Raw genomic sequence first — 25,793 nt, 5'->3', positions numbered from 1 at the left:
CCTAAGGAGTCAGCCTAATCAGACCACCTGGGGCCAATCAAGAACCGGTTGATGCTGGTTTAAATGGGGTCATCTTCTGTTAATTGAGAGAAGGGAGGAAGGAGACAAAGTGCTGAGAGTCAGAGGAGTCTGGGTGAGAGCTACAAGTCAGGCAGAGTGCAGTGGAGGAGCAGGATAAGATGCTAAGGTACCAGAGGAAAGGTACTGGGAAGGATTACTTGGGGAAGTGGCCCAGGGAAGTAGTTGCCAGATGGGGAGTAGAATACACCCCATCTGTTGCCGCTGCTTTAGGGTCTCTGGGCCAGAACCTGGAATAGTGGGTGGGCTCAGGTTCCCCCAAATCCTCCCCATACCACTACAGAGTCTGTCCCTGGATAGCGAGACCAGGACTATATAGAGGGGTTTCAGCTGCCTATTATGGACTAGCCTGTGATGAATATGGCTCAGTAGGCTGTGAACCCTGCCTCTGCTAAAGAGAAAGAGGCCCTGTAGTGCAACACAATGAGCCTCTGAGGCTGAACACTATCCGCCAGAAGCATAGGACCCACGGGTACAGTCAGAGCTCTGCAACAAAATAAAGTTTCCTGTTATCGTGTTGGAAAATAGAATGATAAAAAACAACCCACAGGGATTTATTAAAAACAAATCCTGCAAAATCAACTTGATTTATTTAAGTGTGGTCTAGATGAAATTACTTGAAGATGGACACAAACAAAACAAGGATTCCTGTGACACCTTAAAGAATGGCATAAGCTTTCATGGGCAGAGAACCACTTCGTTGGATGCATCTGACAAAGTGGGTCTTTGACCACGAAATCTTATGCCCAAATGAATTAAATTAAAAAAAAATGAAATTCAGTAGAGATATGTGCAGAGAACTACTTTTAGGAAGGAAAAATCAAAGGCATGATTTTGCCCAAAAGCACTCGCTTTTGCACAAAAACATGCTGCCTGTCTACACTGGCGGGGAGTTCTTGCGCAAGAACAGTGACGTTCTAATGTGTGAAATCAGGGCTTCTTGCGCAAGAACTATGATGCTCCCGCTCAGGAATAAGCCCTCTTGCGCAACTGTTCTTGCGCAAGAGGCCAGTGTAGACAGGCAACATGAATTTCTTGCGCAAGAAAGCCCGATGGCTAAAATGGCCATTGGAGCTTTCTTGCGCAAGAGCGCGTCTACACTGGCACGGATGCTTTTGCGCAAAAGCACATCTCTTGCACAAAAGCACATGCCAGTGTAGACGCTCTCTTGCACAAATATTTTAACGCAAAAACTTTTGTGTTAAAAATATTTGCGCAAAATCTTGCCAATGTAGACATAGCCAAATGCACCAGGCAAAATGGGGAATAACTAGTAGGGTGGTAGTGCTGCTGAAGAAGATCTGGGTATTATATTGTGTGACTAATTGAGTGAGCCAATAATGTGATGCAGTTTTGATAAAATGCTAATATAATTCTGGGGTGTATTAATCTCAGGAACACACCTCCAAATTCCATTCCTCTCTCCTTCCTCACTCCCCATCTGCCTGAGGTAGGGGATTTTTATTGGGTTCCTAACAGGAACTTAACTAGCTACAGTTACTTCAATTAGCCTGTAATAGCCTTTGTTAGTCTACAGGGAACCATGCCTTAATTATTTGAGAGTTTATATATCTCCCCTGTTAGCACTCTCCCACTGCTTCCTGGCCCTGCTATGTCACAGAATGTGATTGCTCTATTTAGCACTGATGGGGCCTCAGCTGGAGGATTGTGTCTGCTTTTACATGCCACACTTTATGAAATGTGTGGACAAATTAGAGAGCATCCAGAGGAATGAAAAAAAAGATAAAAGGCTTAAAAAACCTGACCTGAGAGGAAAGGTTGAAAAAACTAGTTATGCTTAGTCTTGAGTAAAACAGACTGAGTGGGGCTGTGGTAAATTTTCAGTCATGATAAGGTATGTTATAAAGAGTGAGGAAGGACTCTTGTCCCATTATCAGTGGACATGGAAAACAAGAAGTAATTGGCTTACTCTGCTTCAAGGGAGACATAGGTTAGATTTTAGGAAACACTGTCAACTTTAAGGGTAAAAATAGTTTCAGAAGGGTAGCCCTGTTAGTCTGTAACTTTAAAAATGAGTAATCCTGTGGCACCTCATAGTTTCAAAAGCTTTCGTGGCCAAAACTCACCCTCAAGCTCATCTGAAGAAGTGGGTTTTGCCCACGAAAGCTCATGATACTGTGTATATTTTTAAAAAACAACAAATGGTCGGGTAGCACTTTATAGACTAACAAAACATGTAGATGGTATCATGAGCTTTCATGGGCACAGCCCACTTCTTCAGATGACCGGAGTTTTGAGTTTAGGATATGCAGACCCAATAGGGGAGAAAGGAGAGGGGGGGAAGGGAGAAAGGAGGGGTGCGGGAAACAAGGAGCAGAGGGTATGAAAATATCAAAGGGAAAAACAAATAGGCAGAACTGGCAATCTAGAAGCATCTGAAGATTGGATTGTTAAAAGGAAGCAGATAAGGATCATAGGATATCAATAGATAGGAAGGATACGAACACAAGAATCTACACAAAATGCTGTTGGCACTTTCACTGAATGTTAGGTTGGTCTCCCGGAAGATGTGTGAGGTAGAAGTCTGCAGTGAGGAAGATTAGCATGTACTCTCTGTCTCTATAGCTTGGTATGATACCATCTACATGTTTTGTTAGTCTATAAAGTGCTACCAGACCATTTGTTGTTTTTTAAGTTGATCCTGTACAGACTAACTCGACTACTCCCTGAAGCTTCTGTATATATTTTTGTTAGTCTCTAAGATGCCACTGGACCACTCATTGTTTTTTAAACTATAAGGCCTATGTCTACACTGGCAGCTTCTTGTGCAAGAACTCGTTTGCGGAAGAGTTCTTGTGCAAAAAGTTCTTGTGCAAAAACTCTTCCACAAGAGAGGGTCTACACTGCCATGTGCTTTTGCGCAAGAGCATCCATGGCAGTGTAGACGCTCTCTTCCGCAAGAAAGCTCTGATGGCCATTTTAATCATAGGGGCTTCTTGCGCAAGAAATTCATGTTGTCTGTCTACACTGCCCTCTTCTGGAAGAGCTCTTGCAGAAGAGGGCTTATTCCTTGTGGGGAGAGGAATAACTCTTCCGGAAGAAGACCTGTTTTACAATGCTATACTATAAATTTACTTCTGGAAGAATGCTCGTGCAATGTAGACAGCCAGCAAGTTTTTGCGGAAGAACGGCTGTTCTTCTGCAAGAAGCTGCCAGTGTAAACCTAGCCTATGGGTAGTTAAGCTCTGCATTAAGCTTCAACTTGAGGTCGTGGAATCCCTGATTGACAGGTTTTTCAGAACAAGTTAGATTACTGTCTTGCTGATGTGGGGCGAGAAGCGGGCCTGGGGCTGGGTGATTGGGAGCCCAGGGTTCCTTTCAAACACTGCCGCTGCTACTGCAGCAGTGGGGGTAGCTGAAACCCTGGGCCCTTTAAATCAGCACTGGAGCACTGCTCTGCATGGTGTATGTGGCTCTGAGGTTTGGGGGGGAGGGACAGAGTGCGGCATGGAAGGCTAGCTGCCCCCAGCCCCTCCCCTTCTGCCCAATGCCCCGTCCCTTCTGGGTGCGCGTAGGCACCCATACACATATCTTAGCTTCTGCAGGCCACTGGGCGACAGCTTCCCTGCTGCCAGGTATAGTATAGATGTACTTGGTCCTGCCTCAGTGCAGTTAAATAGGGGCTAGACTAGGTGACCTCAAGATGCCTTTCAGGCCCACCTTGTTGTGATAGTTTTATACTTTATAAAGCATCTGGAAACAGATGAGGAAAAGCAAGCAGTGTTTTAATTAAGGGAGATTATTCCAAACTAACCTGAATAGAAGCTGCATAAGAAAGAAACGGAGTCCCTTTCTAAATTCCACCTACTAAGCTCTCTTGGAGTGCACAGAGTGAGACTACTCTCATAGTAGCACAAGCTAGGAGCATTACATCATGACAACAGATGGCAGATAGTAAAATTGAGAGGGAGACAGTAACCTTGCACCTTCTGTGGATTAGTTTAAAAATGCTTTTAAACTCTGTTTCGTGAGGAAAGAATAAAATAAAAATAGAACACGATTCTCCTGTTGCCCCAGTGTAATTCCACTGATGTCACTGTGCTGCAGTATAAATGACGGTAGAAGCACAGCCAAACCGTTTTATCTTAACTGTCAACTTGAATTTGCTCGGCTTCACATCTAAAAAGCAGACAATAGCTTTCACCACATGTAAGATCAACCTGCAGAAAAAGTGGGAGTAATAGCACTTGAGTAATGCGGAGATGTTTTAAAGAGATTTGTAGCAGAAGGTCTGAAATTTACATTAGTTAAATAGAAACAACAGAAATAACATTCAAGGTACTGAATGGGTCTGATGCTGCAGGGCCTGGTGCTACAGTTATTAAAAGGGACGTCTGTGCATTGAGCAGGTGTAGCACTGGTCATTGTGGAAACTCTCCTTTACACTACTGATTTCCTAGCTGCCAAAGGGAAACCTAAAAGAACAGTGGCTTTCATGGCTAGTTTGCCATCTCACCATCCTCTTCTACAGTGTGCTCTGTCAAAGACTTAGCTTGTTTTCTTTTGATAGAAAAGAAATGCCACTTGTACAGTAGAACCTCTTGACATGGTCACTCCCAGCTTGTGCCCTCATGATTAGCTTGGAACTCATTAGAGGGTGAAAATCTAAAAGTGGCTCATGTTGACAGAGAATTCTGGTGCCAGATTATACTCTAATTTTAATAGAATTAAAATGTGTGAAAACCCTGTGGCCAGGCAAATTACTTGTGATACATTTTTAATCCGATAAAAGCAGTAGATTTTTTAGGTCCATCTCTAGCTCTGGAAAGTGTGGCTTCTCTTTAATGTGGCCCTATAGTCGTTCATGCCTTGCTCACCTACAGGCTAACTTACAATTTTCTCCTACTGAGGCTTTCCTTGAAGTTCATCTGGGAGCTGTAACACAACACACAGTACAACAGCCCATCTCATTTTGTATAGGGGAGATGGAATCATTAACCCATAATACTATCCCTACTGAAATCAGGAAGTCATTTTGATAAACACTATGGCTGTGTCTACACTGGCACCCTTTCCGTAAAAGGGATGCTAATGAGACACTTCGGAATTGCAAATGCCGCGGGGGATTTAAATATCCCCCGCAGCATTTGCATGAACATGGCTGCTGCTTTTTTCCGGCTAGGGGTTTTGCTGGAGAAAAGCGCCAGTCTAGACGGGATCTTGCGGAAAATAAGCCCTTTTCCGGAAGAACTCTTATTCCTACTTTCAAGCGGCAGCCATGTTCATGCAAATGCCGCGGGGGATATTTAAATCCCCCGTGGCATTTGCAATTCCGAAGTGTCTCATTAGCATCCCTTTTACGGAAAAGGGTGCCAGTGTAGACACAGCCAAGGCAAACTGTTAATAAGATACAGTTCATGCCCCGAAGAGTCTACAGTTTAATAGCCATGACAGACAAAGGGGGGAGGAGAGGAAAGGGATTATAATCCCCATTTTACAAAAGAGGGACTGAGCCTCAGAGTTTAAATTATTTGTTCAATGTTACACCAATATACTGCTTAGCATAGACCTACATAAATAAGATGATCATCTAGTCAGTGAGAGTTTTGAGTGTATAGGGAATGCAGAATTGCCCTTAAAAGAGCTTTTGTTCTTTGTTGTTTTTTAGCCTAATTAAACATGTGATTTGAGTTATTTACTGGTTTTCCTTCCAGTTTTGGCAGGCTTTCTCTGCAGCAAAGCTCACATGTGATATGTAAAACTATCCTTGTAGAAATAACCCAGCTGCAAGACTCAAAAAAGCCCACATAGTTTCCTTTTTTAATTTCATTGTGATGATGCACGTTTGCCCTGCACTGTGGAGAATTATGTGCTGCAGACTGATTAATCAGATATGGGGGCAGACAGAATGGAGACCTTTTGGCTTTGTGAGCTTTGTTAGAAGTTAAATGAGGAAAACATCTGCAATACGGGCTGTTTTACTTCATTTAGAAAAAATCCTTACAATTCCCTTACCACAGCTCAGCTCTTCCTCTTGCCAATAGAGGAAAGAAAAATTTACAAAACCCACTACATTTCAGTCATATTACTTTTTTTGCTTTTAATTGATGTTGATATGAATTCACACTTCATTTTATTGTAAGAATGTCATAGCATGACAGTAATGTTTATACAACATCTGTCACAGTTTAATGAGGTAAACAATTACACCAATACAGATCTTAAAATAATTCCACTGAGAACTGAACCAGTGGAGAGGGCCAGGTTTTATTGGCTTGCATTTACATGGTACAATGGTAGGAAGCTGAGGAATTTGTAATTAGTATGGAGGAAAAACGTGTAGTACTGTACATGTGCTCATTCCGAGTAGCATATTCAATGGGGGTGGATGTTTGAGAAGGTGAGATTCCTTTTCATTTATTTGTAGCTAATGTAACCCACACACCTAGTGGATGTGGTTCGCTGTCCCATGTAGTGGTGCTTAGACCGCTTACAATGAGAGATAAGAATGAGTGAACTCTACAGGCTAAGCTGAGAGCCAGCTGGCTTTATAGCTCAATCTGTAGGCTCCTACACTACTAAGCTCCAGAGGTCCCAGGTTCATATGTGCCTGCCAGTGGTTACACTAACAAAGTTACAATTGCTCCACTCGTTCGTTAAGATATTCATTAAGATATTAGTTGTGACAAAAATAAATCAGAAATGCAGCTGGTATTCTTTATATATCAAGTAGTGAGCATGTATATTTCTTATTTGTGTACAGATAAGGCTATAATTCATCAGGGCTTTTTGTAAATCATTGTTAGGCTATTGGTATCTATTATCTGCAGTCATAGAAATTCACTATGTAATGAGAACTTGTGATCTGTAAAGTACTTTGTTTACCTCTGCCACTGCTCTCTTCTGGACAGCACTAGAACTGCTAAGTTGTTTCATACACCGTCTACTGCTCACTTAGGGTGTGTCTAATCTACATGGCTCCATCGATGGAGCCATGTAGATTAGGCTGATCGGCAAAGGGAAATGAAGCCGCGATTTAAATAATTGCGGCTTCATTTAAATTTAAATGGCTGCCACACTGAGCCGACAAACAACTGTTTGTCGGCTCAGCGTGCTAGTCTGGACGCTCCCGCGCTGACCTGAAAGCCCTTTATCGACCTCCCCGTTATGCCTCGTAGGATGAGGTTTACCGGGGAGATCGATAAAGGGCTTTCATGTCGGCAGGGGAGCGTCCAGACTAGCGCGCTGAGCCGACAAACAGCTGATCAGCTGTTTGTTGGCTCAGCGTGGCAGCCATTTAAATTTAAATGAAGCCGCGATTATTTAAATCGCGGCTTCATTTCCCTTTGCCGAACAAACAAATCTACATGGCTCTGTCGACGGAGCCATGTAGTTTAGACGTACCCACAGGTAGAAGGAACCTCTGGTTTTGGAACAGAAGTATCTGAGCTGTATCGGTGCTGTCCCCCATAGTTCTGAGTTATGGCTTGCATTACTGTGACAACTGTGCAGTCATATGTGGTCACAGATCTGTTACAATCTGCATTTGATTCATTTTAGCATTTTGTATTTATTGGGATGAACGTTTTTTATGTTAATCCTTTGGACCTTACACCTAACACTTTACTTTTCACTGGCTATAACTTCTCATCTTTTTTTTTTCATTTGTGTATTAATTTAATCCTCCCAAAAATGAGAAACCAATAGCACTGGAAGGACTCAGGCATTATGTCAGTTAAGTCCCCTCCCTTCCACACATCCATTCATTCTGCCAATTACACTTCAAGGCTGACCTGAATCAACCCATCTCTCCTTCCTCCCTCTCCCCCACTCCCTTCACTGTTCAATTCCTGGTCCTTTTGGAAGCGGGGATTGTATTCATGCTGGTTATGGTGACCAAATGCAAATGTGATGTGCTGCTATCCCATCAAACTCATTTAACTCATAATCTAAGTTAGAATTTCAATCCGCACCCATTGTGCTGTCCAGAACCTTCTTTTTTTCCCCTCTGAATTAAAAATGTGATTATTTCTTAAAAATATGTATAAATATAAATAAATATTCTATGTATTTTCAATATGCAAAAGCCATCAAGCCCATCTGTTCTGGATAATATCTTAATCACATGATGCACAGAACACCAGCAGAGCCACATCATGTACATGGCATGTATGAATCAACGGGAAATACGTATTTCAGAGAATGCCACACTGGTCTCATGGAAGATGTGTGGGGTAGAAGTCTGCAGTGAGGAATATTAGCATGTACTCTCTGTCTCTTTAGTTTGGTATTTTACAGAGTGTGTTTAAATGGTATGCGTTTTCCATGCCCCCACCGCATGTAACATAATGAAGAATTGTTTTGTCACATATTAAAGAGAGAAAAGGGGATACCAGCTAAAGAGGGAGCATAAATGAGCAAGTATAATGAGCAGCAAATTAACAAGACTCTGCCTGAGAGATCTATGCCATGACATCTGTATTTATTGCATGTAATTGTGTGCTTACGTAAAACTGGGGATAGTCTAAAAATCACCCCAATCATTGAGTATGTAGCATGGAGAAAAATTGCTGTTATTCTTAATTGTACAGTGTTAATGTTTTCTTCTCACTGAGGAACAGAGAGCTATATTGGATTTATTTTATGAATTTAATGTATTTAACATTGTAATATGACAATGTGTGTACTATTAATATTTGTATACTTTTCATATTCAGATATTTAAGAGTTTTTTTCCTATCCTGCAATTCACAGCATACAGAATATGTATTGCATTCAGAGCAAACCACATTTAAGTCATGGAGCTATTTGTGAGTCAGCCTATGCGCTGTTACCTGCAGGATTGGGACCTTATACTGTAAACTGGGGCAGGGCCTGCATCCTCATGTTGTAGTACCTAGCTCATGGTGAACATTACCTGCTTTTAAATATTAAATAACATATTAATTTCAAGACCACAGCTGATGTGAATGTGACATTTCCTAAAGGGCCATCCTGTTTCATGTGCTCTTGTATATGTTAAATGAAATACAGGTTTCAGGGAGGAAGGCGTGTCCGGGAACAGGGTTCCCTCTAAGTATTGAGGTTGTGTGTGCTTCTTTGGATATGTGCCACTGTGGTACCCACCAGTTACTAACAAACATCTCATAGATTTTTAAAATGCTATGGAAGAAAAAATACTAAAACAAGTGATAATTAATAAGGTGCATAACTTTAAATAATCTGAAACCAAATAAAATTAATACTGCAAAATTTTAAGTAGCCACGTAGTGTCTTTGTATATGCAAAAGTGTATATATAGTCTCTTTTATAAAAGTGGTCCTTCCTTCCTTCCTTCATCTGATGTAGAAACTGGATGTTTTCTCAGTAGTCAAGGATTATTCCTCAGTACTCCTTGTACTCCTTGATTTTGCTTTCCATTTTTTACTTATGTGAAAAGGGGTTTGATTCTTTTGATTTACTTAAGGACTGTATCTTGCCAAGGACTTTTAAATAGATCTCAGCATTGATTTTAATGAGCAACTTTGCTTTTAATTGATAGCACAGTATGGTCAAGCTCTCTTGTGATTAAAGCCAATGGGCCAGTTTATTTCACTGTTGCTGTCAGCCCAGTTCTGTATATTGGAGAGATGCCCATGTGAAGGGACAAAAATAAATCTTTGGTTACTTATGCTGAACCACACTGAAACCAGGAGAGCAAACCTCCGCCACTGTATCTGAGCCAGGATCTTTTAATGTTGTTGGTTACTGTAGAATATGAGAGGACCACTTGTATGTGGCTGTTGCTCCCTTGTAATATGAGGTTTGTGCCACATGATCCGGTGTCGTGCATTGTTTCAGGCTTTGCCCTGTTTGGGGGGGAGACACCAACCTGCCGCCTTCTACTGCCTGCACAGCATTTGCCTGGTTCACAGAAGACCTGAGTCGCACTTTAATACTGTACTCCCTGATCTACTAGAAAAAATACAGCTTCTGCCATATTTAGGCTTTCTGAAAATATGTAAGGTAGTTCAAGATCTCAGTCTGGTCAGAGGGAGAAGTAATGAGTAGTCCTGTGAGACCTTAAAGACTAACAAAACTGTATAGAATCATGAGCTTTCATGGGTAAAACCCACTTCATCAGAGGAGTTGATATATGTTGGTTTCTGTTGTTTCCACTTCAACTCCTCTGATGAAGTGGGTTTTACCCACGAAAGCTCATGATTCTATATATTTTTGTTAGCCTCTAAGGTGCCACTGGACTACTCATAGTCTGTAACTTTAAAAACAAACATGGCAGTCCTTATGCGAGTGAGAAGTGGTTTGTTGTGGCATTAACACTGTGCACAATTAGAAAACAAAGGAAACCCTCAATAATAATAAATTGCTTACTTCATCAAATGTCAGTTAGAAAATCCAGCTGACTCAATTTCCATTCAACTTAAGTATATGGCCCAGAAGAAAAGACAAAAGAAGACATCAGTTGGAGCCTATAAGGAAGGTGTATCTGTGAGCTCCTCTATATCCCTTCCTCCACAGTATGCATGTGTATCTGTACACATTGCTGTGAATTCAGTTATGGAATTGAAAGATTTATTTTGCCACTTTAAAACTGTGAACTGACACTTTTTAAAATTGACTATAATGAACTGCATACGTAGCAGGTATTACAAAAAGAAAAAAAAAAAAAGATTTCTTTCCGCACTGCAATTTTCATAGAGAAGGATTTTCTTATCACTACAAGCTTTCCAGATTAGGATCCTTTGTTTTATACAGCAAGAAACCATTACATATTTAGAATGGCAAGGTTCTTTTCTTGCCCTGGTGTCATACACTGATCTGCCTTTGTATCTTAACTTTGATCAACAGTACAACTTGCTTTACACATGGGGAATTGTTTTCAAAGGCTTGAGGAAATTAACAAACACAACCATCTACTGACCTCCAAGAAGTCTCTTTCTTCTACTCTCCTCCCACCCCACCCTTCATTCTTCTTCTTCTGGCTCAGAAAAAGTGCTTGCAACAGTGCACCAGGCAAAGCCCCTTCCATCCGAGGGGCGCCTGTTCCAAAACCACGGGAGCAAACACACACTCACCGGCTCCAGCCAGAGAACGCTGGGGCCACCACCCACTGCATGGCCCCCACGGCATTTTGCCTTGCGTGGGAAATGTGGTTTAAGAACACCCGGGCAGCTGCCTGCCACATAGCCCCCACCAGACGGGACCACATGGCATTCCGTTGGAGCAGGTACCGGGGTCATGGTAAGAGTGCCCAAGTAGGGACCACCTCCTTGTATCCTGGCTCCAGCTGGAGCACAACGGGGGCAGCAACTCTACCAGAAGCCACCACTACCACTCGCTTTCCAGCAGGAAAGTGAATGGTGAGTGCTTCTGCGCAGCTTAATAAACTAAGTGGGTGGGCCAACATTTTGTGTGTGTGTGCAGCCGTGCAGACACACAGCTTAGAGGGAACTATGTCCTGGAGTATTGTGTTGATCTTCCTGCTTGGGTTAGGAACACATCACTCTTTGACCAGTTTGGAGTCACTTAAGATCTGTGGGGAAGATGCAAACATATCCTGTTTTAGTAATTAATATAGCTTAAAACCCTGTCGGAGCTGCCTTAAAAGTGTGCTGGTCTTTACTAATGATTTTAAGAGTGAAAAATGTAAACACTGATTATTTTTTTTTGTATTAATGAAGCAAAACAATGACGATGGGTCAGAATTAGCTTCTTTGTCTCTGGTGAATGCAGCCGTATCTGAATCAATCAAATTTAGAACATTTGATCTATGTGTGTTTCAGGCCGTATTGTTCCTTGGTGTAAATCATTAAGTAACCAAAGTTCAAATTAAAATGGCTGTAATCTAAATTCTGATGTCTGCCACCTGTCTCCATGCTGGCATGCAGTCAGCCAAAGAAAATCTTCTGTTCTTATTGCTCATCAGTGCTGCAAAAATTCAGCTTTCCAGAGCTTAATTGATCACATCATTCAAAAGCAAGAATGAGTAACTCCTATGTTACAGGTCTGATCCTGCTTCCCGTGGACTTCAGTGGAACAGGAGTAGTTCTTCTGTCACATTGTCTCCATCCTTTTATATTTTTGATTATGCTAACATAACAGAGAGAACTTTGCAATGTACACTTCATATTGTATCGTGCTCTTGAAATTCCTCTCAAATTTATCTACATTGTAAACTGTTTGGAGCAGGGAGCATCATTTGTACAATGGCTAACACAGTGGAGCCCTGCTCTATGTTTTGTAGTAATTGATTTTTTACCATTGTCATTTTGTATGGTAGGGCTGCAGCTAGAAGTTTTATTTGAAACTACTCCCAGTGCACATAATCTTTGAGATGGGCCCTGTTACCTTTTTTAACGTTTTAATAATTTGCACCCAGGGCTGGATTACCCAATAGGCAGACTAAGCACGAGCTTAGAGCACCAGCAAAGAGGGGCACCAAAAAAAGAGATTTTACCATATAGTATTGTTTTTATTTTGAATTACATATGGGGGGGCACCATAATCTTTTCAGTATTTAGGGCCTCTAAAGGTCTTAATCAGGCCCTGCTTGCACCACTGTAGAATAGTGTTTTGTCCAGTGACCCTTAAATTCAGCGGTCAGCTTATATTTGGAACCACATCAGATAGCATCAGTCACTTGACCATTAGTTTGCTTTTATTGTTAATCATTTCCTTTTGTTTTCCTGCATCACTATCCTGGTTTGCTCCGTTTCATTATACCACAAATAAAGATGTTTTGGGTTTTCATAAGGATTCTTTTGGTGTGTATTCCTGTGTTCTGTTTGTCTTCCCTGAGCAGCATGTGGAGTATTTTTGAGGAGCATAAAGTCATCTTTTGTTATGTTGGCCAAACCAAACTTTTCATTTTGTCATTTATTTTATCTTTACAGGGAGAAAAAAAAGAATATTTAGAAAATAAAGGGACTGAGATTAATTGTAGAAAAAGCTAACTTTGCTCTATACAAATGAGACTGTGGCCTACTACTACATGAAGCTTGATATTTGCTGGTGGTGGTGGTATCTAAGGGCATGTAAGATTTGCTACAAAATTCAGACCAATGTTCCATGAAGTCCAAGATTCTGCCTCTGAAGCATCACAATGGATAGGCTGATGCCAGAGTTAAGATAGAAAACCCCAATATGCACCTTGCCAATTGTGCATCGCTGAGGACTGGGAGAAAAGAAATCACTCGAGGTTTAGAGAAGAGGTGGTCTTTTTGTTTTCAAGAAGGATATTGCACTGCCATGCAGCAGACCCCAGTCTTTCAGCTGGTCATTGTGAAAATAACATCTGATGGGGATTGTTACCCCAAAAATATTCTCACTGGAGACCACCCAGGGTTACACTACTATGGGTTTATTTCCACTAGATAAAACTAAAGAGGAGAAAGCAGCCACCAAAGGTTTAAGCTAAAGAAGATAGATCTCTCTCTCTCTCTCACACACACACACACACCTCCATTCATTCACTCATTCACACCCATTCATTCCTGCTCTCAGGCAATCACACACTTATATAGACATATAGGTTGCAGAAGGAGCCAAGGCATGTGGATCCTGGAGGGTATCTTCTCATCATGGCGGGGGAAGCTGGTCAGGAGGAAAGACACTGGAGGGGAGCTTCTCAGGATCAGTGGAAGGAAAAAAAGAGAGTCTCACGTGTGCTCCTTCTCTTTATATAGTGTCTGAATGGCTCCTGTGACTCATTCACCTTGTCATCAGGGAGCATGCTCAGACTTCCCTTTATCCAGCAGGGAGCATGCCCATACTGTGATGACTCATTGCCATGTGGTCCATTGTTCCAAGCCTTCTTCAAACACACTCATGCTCACACTCTCTCTCCATTCACTCAGGGAAGAATGCAGCTTAGGGAAAGTTACAAGCAAGGTGGCTGCATGTTACAAAGATTACAAAGTTGCAGTTTACAGTAAGTTTGAGAGTTACACAGATTGCAAAGATTGACACAGATCATAATAAGTTGCAGTTTAAAACCTTAGACCTTACAGTTTGGTGTAGCTTTAGAAAATCCATGTATATAAATCTAGCGAGCTCAGGCGGAAGCTTTTTTATGCAACAGGGATAATTGTATTTTTGGGAAGAAGGGAATTTGGAAGGAAACTGCATCTGAAAGATGCTCTGTAGGAAGTATTCCTGAAGAAGTACAGTTGTAAGCCTCTACTATGCCATACTGTTCTTTTGTATCCTTCAGTTACTGCCTGTAGGAAGAGACACTGTATAGGATCTAGTAATCAAACAGATTGTTATAGAGTTAGAAATTAGGTTTAGCTGTCTAGTGGGAATCTTCTCTTTCTCTCAAACAGAATTTAGTCTGATTAAAGATGATACTTCAGTCCCCTTGTCTCTCTTTCTAGTGGGAATCAAATCCCCAAAAGAAAGAATGGGAGGAAAGTAAGAAAGCACAGGCTGTGTTTGATTATCCACGTATAAAATTTAGCATGCAGTGTTTAAACACAAAGCGCAGCATTTTTGAAGGGCTTACAGCCATTGTATAAAGATGGGCTTCAGCCAAAATTCCAACTTAGAAACCCCCATGAATATTGAGAAATGCTAGGCTTGGTTCTGAACTTTTGTGTCATAGGTCCATCTTAAATATCCTTTTGTGGGGGGAAAAAAGGGATTTGAGTATCAAAATGGCAATTTCATGTGCAGAAGTGCTGGTACATCCACAAATACCCATTTGCATGTGCAAGGGTCAGGTTTTTATACTTTAGTACAGGTGCACCTGGGATTGTTACAGGAATGTGTTTAGAACATGTGTGAAATTTGTCACAGTATAGGAGCCTCTGTGGCCTGTATCATTGCTTTAGACTAGTTACTTGCCATTTTTATTAATGGTGAGACCCTAGCATAGTTCTTATTAATGTTGTTCAGGTAATTCATCTCCGGAACCCTGTCCCGCATCACACTTACTGACTTCGGCAGCACCTAACAGCAATTGCAGCTGACATCAGGAGCCTGGATTTTATTGCAGCCCACTTATCGGGGGACAGATGGTTTATTGTTGCATGCCAGGCAAGGCCTCTGTTAATCAGGAGTAATTTTAGAGCATAGGTCACAGTAGGTGTATGGTCCTGGAATCATGATTCGGGCACAGGGCAGGTCACTACCAAGTTCAGAGTCCATAGCCAGACCAGAATCAGAACTGTAGCCAGAATCCAGATGCAGGCCAGAGGTCAAAGGGATGAGGTCAGAGTCTAGAGATTCCAGATACATGCTGAAGGCCAGAACCAGAGAGTCAGAGGATGATGGCTTGGAGTGGATCAGTAGGAGAAGACAAGGCTGGCACAGGGCAATGACAAGGATGTAGCGAGATTAATGCAGGGCAAAGACAGTACTGGGATTGGGTTGGGACAAGGCTGGGGAAGAAGCAAGGTGGGAATCTCTGGAGACTGGTGCTCTGTGAGGCAGCCGGGATGTTCCTGGCTAGGTAGGCCTATTGTTTAGACTGATCTGCAGTACAGTTGTGCTGGGCTTGAGGAAATACCTGAGCCTGGGTCATCTGACTCCAGGTCTACTTGGTGGTAAACTGCAGCTGCATCCTAAGTGAGCAACCTTGGTTTGGTTGCAAGTTTGACTCCCATTGATCTAAGCCAGTGACAGGCAGCCCAAGGTAATTAGTGGGCCATATGGGCAGCCCTCCTTTGTCTCAGTGGTCTGCAAGATTGAAATCAGTCATGTGCACTAACCATGGCCCCAAGAATAAAATTAAATACATTAATGCATGGCATGTGGAATATTGCAAAACAAGTAGAAATGCTTTAATCATTCATATATCCATAGAACTGTCAGCTACTTCAAATAATAAAAAAGAAACATTTACACTTACGTTACAATATCAGATCCCTGCCTGGCCTCTTTCCTGCTTCCTCTCCCAAGTGCTCCTCCCAACTCTGTCCCTGCACTTCTCGAGTGCCATGAATTGGCTGATTGGGGCTCTGTCCCCACTCTTATCCCTCCCTTTCTGAACTTGAAAGCTGTGAATCAGCTGAGTCATGGCTGGGAAGGAGTTGGGGGGAAGTGGGGATGGGGTGCAATTCCTGTCACTCCAGAAGTGTGGAAGAGGAGTAGGTAAGTGCAGGGCCCCCAATGCCGGAGAGGTCTGAGGGGAGGTCACGAGTTGCCCACCCCTGGTTTAAGCAGTGCTGCATTTTGAATTTGAACTGTAACAGGGAACTTTTAAAAAGGTACCAATTACGTGCAAATCCAAGTACTTTGTATGCTGGTTTCAATTAAGGATGTTAAATATCATGTAATTGATTAATTGAATAGTCGATACATTTCTGCATTGACTATTCAGTTAGTCAATAGGGCGGTGGTGCCCCTTTGAAACTCTGCGAGGAGCCCGACACCAGGCTTCCTGTGGCATTTAAAGCATGCAATGCTGCTGCTTTGAAGTAGCTCCCTTTTCTCCCTCTCCCGCCTGCTGCCTCTGATAGAGGCATCAAGGGGTGGGGAAAGCGACTAGTCGACTATCCTGTTTCCATATGCATTTTGCTTGGTTGTTTGTTCACTCTTCCTCTGCAAAGCAAGCTAGTTATAATTTAAGCTGTGTAGCTACTACAGTGATGATGAGGCCCAAGTGTCATTCAGAGCAGTGCTGTGGTTGGGAAATGGACATTGTGTTTGCTAGATCTGGAGCGAGGGAAGGATTTAGTTTAAAAAGAACTACAAGTTGAACCTCCCTAGTCTGGCACTCTCAGGACATGACCATGAGAGGTCAATGTTGTCTAACAGCATTTCCGACACTCCCATTGCTTGTTGGGCTCTTAGAAGACATTTAGGGGTAAATGAAAGCTAAATAACAGCACAGAACACTGAGAGCCAAGATTGGTGGCTGTAAACAAACTTCATGGGACCGCAGGAAATTTGGCCACATCCCATGATAAACGGACATCTGGCTAAGTAAAATCATACTGGTCTACGGATATTGCTGGACCAGAGAGTGATGGACTAGAGAGGTTCAACCTGTACACACAAAATAATCCATATATTGCAAATACTCATAAGTGATCCAGATAAGATTGTGTTACCCACAATCTTTTTCCTCTTAAGACCGATCTATAGTATATACTAGAAAAAAAAGAAGATACTCATAATGTGCACAGTATTATATTAAGTAATTTGTATTAATAGTCCACAACATTTTCTCATCAGAATATTGTTGCCAGGATCAGAATCAATTGTATTTTGCACGTGTGTTTGTGATGGAGAGATTCTAAATGAGCATGTATCAATATGCGTGGTGGTAGTATAACAGATGCAGAAAGCATACAGAGGGATGAATATTTTATGTTCTTATGACAGAATTATCATCAGAATATAGCATTTAACTGCTCCTATGGCATGCAGCTGTGATTATTTGCTCTGTGTTTGGTTGTAATTTGGCATAATCCAGGGTCCACCATGTGAGCAGCTGTAACAAACTATAGTTCCAGTGATGATAAAGCAGATGTCTGCCTGTATCACTGATCCTAAAGCCATGAGCAGATGTCTACATGTGATGCTACAAGAGATTCACATTTATGCTAGGTCCTTGCTTCCAGGTGGAGCAAATGGTGCAACAGTGACTGGTGATCTGCTCAGCTGCCTGATAAGTGTGTGCCAGATGAAATGGGGAATACCAAGCAACTGGAACTGCCTCCCCCCTCCCACTGCAAACATTTCCAGGACCCTTATTTCTTAACCCCTATGCAGTTTTTAAATGGCGCAATCTGGGCTACTCCCATCCATGAAGTCAAGAATGGAGTGGTGAAAGGAGGAGGCTCTGATGTTGCATCAAGACCTGGTGATGTTGTTGATGAAGTCAGTCCTTCATCGTGTCACTGATAAAATTCATGACTGACATTGTGATACAGAATCGGGTCCGTGTGACTTGATTATTTTGTGGCTCCCCAGACCTCATTAGGAATGAAGATAAAGGCTGTATGCCACTGATGTACATCTAAGACTGTAAAAGAAGTGGTGAGATGGAAATGGTGTGTGTGGCAAAGCATAGTTATCAAGAGCCTGGGATGGAGGGTGGAGGAGGAGGAGGAGGAGAAAACAATCTAGGAAGCATGTATCTTAATTAGCAATGTCAACATGTAGTTGACTGTATGATTAACCAATAAGCCTAGGGTTATCAGTTAATCATCTTGCCTGCACACATTTCCCCCCTGCTTTCTGCCTCTGTATCAGAGGCAGCAAGTTAGGGAGCAGGAGCCAGTGGTGGAAGAGGCCAGCTTAAAAGCTGGTTCCCCCAGCACTGGTTCCGCAATGCACCCGTGCTGCTGCCTCTATCAGAGGCAGAAGCAAGGGGAAAAAGGAAGCTGCCACGAAGCAGCCTCTGTCTGCAGTGGGCCCCAGCACCCTGCAGACAAAGGCTGCTCTACATCCTGCAGAGCAGCCCCTGTCCTTGGGGAGCTTGGACCCCACAACGGACAGGAGTTGCTGCCACCCCATGCTGCTGCCTCTGCAACAGAGGCGGCAGCGCAGGGCGGCAGGTAGTCGGTCTGATTAGGGAACTGTTTTTTAGACTGGCTCCCCTTGCGGTGTGACCCCCAGCACAATCCCATTGGTTGGTTTCTGGCCAGAGCCTTGCCAATGGGAGCTGCCTGTTTCAATAACAGGCAGCCATGAAGCACAAGGTGCTCCAGAGCACATGGCTGCAGCGTGTGTGAGGGCGGGGCAGGCAGGGAGATTTGATTCAGAAACTGTTGCTGACTGGTAAGTCTCCTGGCAGAGCCTACCTCTGGCACCCCAGTCCCTCCCTTCCCCAACCCTCCTGCCCCCCCTCCTGTCCCCTATTCCACATACCCAAATCTTCTGCCCCCTTCTGTACCCATGTACCCTCCCAGATCGGGCACCCCAATCTCCTGCCCAAGATCATAGTCCCCTCCTGCCCTATCTCAAAACCCAAATCCCTGCACCCTCTCCTATACCCCAGTTCCCTGCCTAGGTCACAATCCAACCCCCTGCACCCTAGTCCAGTTCCCCAGGTCCCAACTGCCTCCTTCACCCAAACTCCCTCCCTTATCTCAAGCTCCCTTCTGCACCCAACCACCATCCCAGACCGCACACCTCCTCCATTAATATAATGAAAGAGTGCAGCCCTCGACCACTTTTAAAATTCTTGGAGTGGCCCCCCATCAAAAATTATTTCCCACCCTGACCTAGAGGCTCCAACCCTGTAGGAGACAAAGGCTATCTGGGGCAAGAACTATTCATGAGCACAATTTTGGAGACTAGTTGAAGAGCAGCTGAAAACCTGATCCCCTCTCAGTTTAATTAATTTTAGCCTCTGCCCCTTTTACTTTAATGTTATAAGTTTATTCCTAAACACGTACTTTATGTGCTCACGCACTAAAACCGGTACAGTTCATTGTTACAACTATGCAAAGGTTAAAAAACATTTGAGTGACAATTGAAACAAGCTGCTTGAGAGCTTTGTCATAATATCTGTTGCTCAAAATAATTTTTTGACTCACTTCCCAGGCATGTCGCTGAGATTACATGGGGTATAAGTCAGGGCACTGTCTGACCCATTAAATATTACCCATTAAATATTATTGGGTAGCATGCTTTATCAAAGTTTTCAGTGCCAAAGGAACACACATGGGCAGTTGTAAAGTTGGTAACCATCTAATACTGTAGAGCAGTTGTTCCTGACTTTTTTTTATACCATGGACCAGCAAACCCATTCACAAACTTTAGGTGGACTGGCAATGTTTTATTTGCATATTCATGATACATTATGCAGAATTGCAAATAAAATGTTGCCAGTCCGCCAAAAAATGTAGCCTAACCCTGGCCCCCAGAGTCACCATGAAGAGCTGGCTTCAGCTCTGGTAGTCACAGGCCAAACTCCCTGGAGCAGCCAGCATGGGCATGGCCTAGCAGTGTACCATGGCCCACCACAGGTCCATGCACCAGCAGTTGGGAACCACTTCTGCAGAGGGTGCTTATATATATTTTAGTATGCTCCTTGATGAGAAATGAAGAACTATTTCTATGACTTTATTAAATACATTTTTATTCCTCATTTTTTGCTAATAGCATCAATGCAGGAATCGATATTGGCTGTTTCAATTAAAAAAATTATTTATCCCTTGTTTAACGGGGTCAGCTCATCACCACAGCTCCTGCTGATGGTCACTCTGGAAATTAGCTCAGTCCTCAGCAGGGCACCCCATTCTGGTCAGTGTTTTGCCCATCGTCACGTGTATTCTCTCCATGCTCTAGCTCTGGCCCCGTGCCGCTCCCAGGACCACAGCATCCTTTTTGGGATGCTGCCTTCTAGCAGTGCCCACCGCTCAGATCTCTCACCCCCTTCCAGGGGTGTCAACAGTCTTTAGTCTCGCCATCCGCCATCGTAGCCAACTGCAGCCCCAGTCTAGCCTGTTACCTCAGGGGAAAGTCACAGTCTATAAAGATCACTCCTCAGTGTGGCTAGATGTAGTGTAAGGGGGAAATGGGAGGGACGCAGGCCTGCCCACTGTCTGGACCGGGGGACCCTCTGACAGCATCCTTGTCCTGCTCCCCTTCTCTCCCCTCTTCTGCCTCTTGCTTCCAGGGCCACTTTTCCCATAACTGCTTGCACCTTCTTGGCCCTTGTATCAAGGCCACAGTCTGGGAGGTATCAAGACGAAGCTTCCCTCTCTCGCTCCCCTGAGCTTGCCCAGCACTGTCCTATAGAAGGTGCTTCTCCTTCACTGGGAGTTGGTCCTGCACCCTCACTGGTCAGGACTCAACTGCTCTTTGCTCTGCTGAGCCACCCTTTATAAAAGGGCACTCCATGAAGCTGCTTCTCATTGGTTCCTTATAAACTTCTGTTTGGCTGGAGTTCTGTGCAGGCTCCCTTCATCCTGCTTTCACCCCTTCTGGCCAGAGTGGGGTAGCTGTACCACTACACCTTGAAAGCAACTTTTCCCCTTCTTTTACACGTACAGGGAAGTGTTTTTCTATAAAGGCAAAAAATTCCTAAAATTGCTTAACTTGATTTGTCTGGTCAAGTGGATGGGCAAGTTTTTTCACGTTCACATGTTGTTTATGAGTATCTAAAATTAATTATCTGCATCTTCTTGTATTTTTACTTTTTATCTGTGAATCAACTTGATTGTTCTGTAATGATTTTTTTCTCTAAACTTTAGTTATTTATTTGGGTGCCTAGACTGTAGCTTGGAAAATAGGCCCATGCTGGACGCATGGAAAATTGAGAGAGACTCCCCCTTTAAATTCCTCTGCTAGCAACCTGGACTGTGGAGCCTTGGTGCAGTCCCTACAGCACATTGGACAGCACAGCTGAACTGGGGGAGATAGTGTCATAACTAGCTGGTACCACAGACTTGTATCAAATGACCCCCGTTATCCTGCACTCCCACAAGAGCTAGGAGGGAATTGTGCCTTAAGGGGATCTCTTCAGATAACAGGGCCTGCCAGGACTACATCTTGGCTTATGCAGTTTAAGTACCATCCCTTGCTCAAGGCTGTGAAGGCACAATCCAGCCTTGGTTGGTAAGAATAACATTCCTACAGCAGCAAAAACTTTTACTGTCCCTTGGGAGTCAAAAGGGAATGCTCTCTGGTCCTTAGTTCTGTTTTTAAAATATCCCATTTTAAAGCGTTTTGTGAAGATTTTACTCCCAATCACAGGTGTGCATGTCTTCAGTTAATTCTTGCTCCCTATGGGAGTTAAATAATCTGTAGATCTAAAAAGCTGACAATAATTTCAGGGCTTAATTCGTAGAAATCAACTTATTTCCAAATGTCATTGTGCAGATAGGGGGATAAGGACTTTTTTATATTCTATTATATAGTCTAGGTTTTCCATTCATTTAATTACAACAGAGGCTGCATCTTGTTTTATGCTTACAATGTTTGCTGCCACACTATACCAAAAGAAAACATTAATATAAAGGCTATTTTTTCAAATCAATACTGTTCTCACTAAAAACAGTTAGAGGGAAGAGGGTCTGTCTTAATGCTATTTGAAGTATTTTTTATACATATCACTGCTTATTTTGACGCTGTGTTAATAATGTCCGGAATTTTTTTACCTGTTAATTGGTCATTTGGAGGACCATGTCAAATTAATTTGTGTCAGTTCTTAGCAGGCAAGAATCAAGATCATGAATTGCTCTCCTTGGTTTCCCCAGGGCGAATTTTGGACTTAAAAACCGGGACAGTAAAGAAGGAAGGTCAGCAGTCCTCAATGAGAATGTGCATGGGATCCAGACGCTCCTTCATTTGCAGAATGAGGTACACAGTTCTCTGTTCCTTCTATGCTCTTCTCCCTTTTCACACCTCAAAATATCATCCCCGTTCATCAGGTTTGACATGGTGTAAAAATATGAGAAGTACTGACGCTCTGATTAGCCATTTCCAGTATGATTGGTTTTATATCTAGTGTCAATCTGCAATTTGCCTTTCCCTGTAATTAGCAAGAAAGTTATCAAATCTAATCTGTATTAGTGTGCTGTATTGTGCACTGATCCAGAGAGCCTTAGATTGTTTTAACCACTAGAATGTAAGCGAGTAGTGGGCAACCTGTGGCCTCAAGGCCACATGCAGACCATTGGGGTTGTGTGTGAGGCCCAGGAGACATTTTGTTTACCTTTGCCCATGAGCAAGGTTGCCAGATTCTGTTCGTTTCCTTCCACGTAGTTTTTTTTTTCCTACCAGTATTACTAAAGTGACGCACACCTAACGCGAGGACACATGAAGTGAGGTGTGTGCTGATTGCAGGCAGCATTGACTGTAAGAACCTTGTGCTCCCTCTGCATCCAATCAGAACACTGCTCTGGGTCAGTTAGCACACCCCACGAATTCTACGCACGTTAGCACAGTTAGCAAAACTGCTCTATCTTGGGAGGCCATCTTGGTTAGAACAGTCTAGCAGCCCACTGAGATGGAGTGCCACTCACGTGGACCACTCACTGGCCTAGGTCGCCCATCACTGATGTAAGCCTTTGTTTCTTAAAGTTTGACTAGGGGGCTACACCCCCCACTTGCTACTTTCGCCATGCCTCCTCCCCACTTGCTATGCTAGCCAAGCTCTTCCCCCTCGTCCCCCGGCCGCTACAATTGCCAACCCCCCTCCTCTCCCCATGGCCACTACACCTGCCAAACTCTCCCCCTGCCTCTGGCTGCTACGATTGCCAAAATCCCCCTCCGACAAAGGCTGCTACACTCACTAGTTCCCCCCTTCCCTGGCCACTACACGTGCCAACCTTCCCCCGTGCTCCCCCTGGCCATTGTGCCCTACCCCCAGCCTGCTCCTGCACATTCTCTCCTGGCCAGACTCTGCACCCTCACCCACTCCTGCACCCCACTTCCCACCCAGATCCTACACCCCCATTCCCACTCAATGGCAGAGACATGGACTTGAAACTTTGCTGTTTGAGTTCTTCCCCCTCTCTCCCAAACCAATAATACTAAAAATATGTTGAAGACAAGCAGGAATTTAGTTACTGAGTTAGCCAGCAATGTAAAAATTGACCAGTGGCCAATTAGTTAATTCTAGATACATGAGTAAATGTTAGATAGGAGGGGAATTATTTCACAATTTTTCAAACTTCTGGTAAGTTTCTGTGACTGTTCTGATGTTTGTTTCTCAAATAACACACAAGAAAGTGATTAATATGAGCCACCTGTGCAACAGAGGCTCATTGTGAATGTGGCCTCTGGTGCCCCTGTAATTGTAATGTCACAATTACCATTTCAGTGAATGCAACATGGTGAAAAGTCCATCGGTGTGACTTTGTACGCTGAGAATAAATTATGCAAAAACGCAAACAAACCAAAAGGTTTGAATGTAAAATCAAGTCCAAGACCAGCCCGCTTTAATGAATTTGAATTTGCATAAAGTTTTGAACATGTAAAGTGACACACATCCTAATTAAATACAATTATTAAATCGGATCAGTTCAGGTGTTTCAAGCGCGTTGAGGTCCTTGAATTGAGGGTGCTTTGGAAGTGCTGTAGTAGCAGTATAAATGTAACAGTCACTTACTGTAGATCATATTATGGCTGTCTCTGTCTGGGTTTTGTAGAGTGATGAAGACACTCTGCCGCCCCTGCTGATCTACACAGGCAGCAGCTCCAGTTTGGTTACTCATATTGAGAAGCATAGCAGAGTGACTCTAGCTGAGGTTAGGAATATATGGATTAGCCTTACTCGCATACTGGGTAACCAGTTAATTGGAGGGCCCAGCCAGCAGGAACATGTTTCTGCTCACAACAGCCGGTTGTTAAAATTGTTTAACTGGTTAAACAGTTTAAGCAGTTTTTACATCCCTAGTTGTGATGGCAGCACTAACAAACACGGGGCAAATGTCAGGATGGCAGCAGAGTTGATAGCACAGGAGGCAGTTGAACAAGGAGGAAGAGCAAGTTCCACTTTTCCTTTCAGTATCCCAGAACCCCTGCATGCTTCCTTTAAGGCACTGCCATACTTCTTCGCCCAGGGCTCCACAATGCTCAAAACTTCAGTTTAGCTCCATGAGTTTGGGACTGAGAAATAGGAGTTACATTTTGTGCTTTGAAATTATGGAACCATCATCATACACATGTCCTTCATGCAACTCTAATAACATTTTCTTCTCCTATTAAATTGTAACTATAAACAAATTAATTAATTTGGACAAATATTTACTTAATAAAACTATTCAGTCTATTAGTCATCATTTAGGGTGTACTTCTTATTCCGTCTGGCCCATGTTTACTGGTCATGTGGTGCAGTCTTTGAGCAATTGGTTTTCCAGAAAATGGTTTTCATTGGAAAATGCCAGTTGGTCAAAATGTTGTAAGAATGTGTTAGTTTTAATAAAACATCTGTCAAGTTCTTCAAAGTCCAGGATGGAATGTTGGCGGGGGGTAATTAAGCCACAGACCAGAATAGCCGATTTCCCAATTGATAGTGCATTCCTCTGGGAGACCAAAGTTCTAAACCCCACTTCGCTTGATTTGGAGCAAGGGCTTGAACCTCCTGGCTGTTTCTGATCCTTTGTGGGGCTGCCAGCTCCCAGCTCCACACAGGGGGGCCCTGCAGTGCTGGAGCAGCCCTCACCCTTAACAGGGAGATGCTTACCAGCCATCCCTAAATGAAAGGGTTGATACCACATGTAGGGCAATATTGTTATATATGGTTGCGCATACAAATCACTAGTATCTAATACATAAGTAATTGTATATAGTATGTGAATTCTCTGTTCTACTAAATTCTCTGGAAGCTGGAATTATTTTTGGATAGTAAATCTGAAGTCCTAAATTGTATATTTGTCTAGTTTTCAAACTTGATTTTTAAAGTATTTGTGGTCTTCTTAAACCAATGCAGGAATTCTTTACTTTGGGCTGTGTTTTCTTCTTGTCTTTCTTGTTTAGCCTCATATTAACCGTTGGATTTTCTTTTGTGAGCCAATAGTTTTCTTATTTTTGTTTTTTTTATCATTTATGTCTTGAAAATAGCTGGGGCACTGAAAAGTAAAAGAAACAAATACAATAGGGGTTTATAGTAGTATCAACCTCTTAGAAAATACTTTGCTTTTGATTGTGCGTCCTAGAAAAAAACAATATTACTTCAATGTGTATCTTTTAAAAAGGATTCAAATTGGATTTTTCTCCCCTGGCATTTATATTTTCTTTCAAATGCTTTCTTATTTTTAGGTGTGGAAATGCCCCTTTGGATCATTTACCTCTGAACAGAATAACTACCATGCGAAAAAGATACAGGTAAGTTTGTTTGTTGCAACCAC

General features: G+C 42.9%; 1 protein-coding gene across 6 annotated transcripts in view; it reads left to right on the top strand.

Moving 5' to 3' along the window:
- Positions 1-25,793, top strand: part of ARNT2 (aryl hydrocarbon receptor nuclear translocator 2) — a 172,804-nt gene that overhangs the window by 80,595 nt on the left and 66,416 nt on the right. For all 6 annotated transcript variants that reach the window (XM_075897104.2, XM_075897103.2, XM_075897106.2 and 3 more), the window contains 2 exons: positions 22,197-22,299; positions 25,705-25,770. In XM_075897104.2, the coding sequence (XP_075753219.1) occupies positions 22,197-22,299; positions 25,705-25,770 (169 nt within the window). The remainder of the gene's footprint in view (positions 1-22,196; positions 22,300-25,704; positions 25,771-25,793) is intronic.

This window comes from Pelodiscus sinensis, chromosome 14, assembly GCF_052426305.1.
Source record: "Pelodiscus sinensis isolate ZL-2025 chromosome 14, ASM5242630v1, whole genome shotgun sequence".
NCBI lineage: Eukaryota > Metazoa > Chordata > Testudines > Trionychidae > Pelodiscus > Pelodiscus sinensis.
Note: the sequence above shows the minus strand (reverse complement) of the source record. Positions and strands in the feature narration are given on the sequence as shown.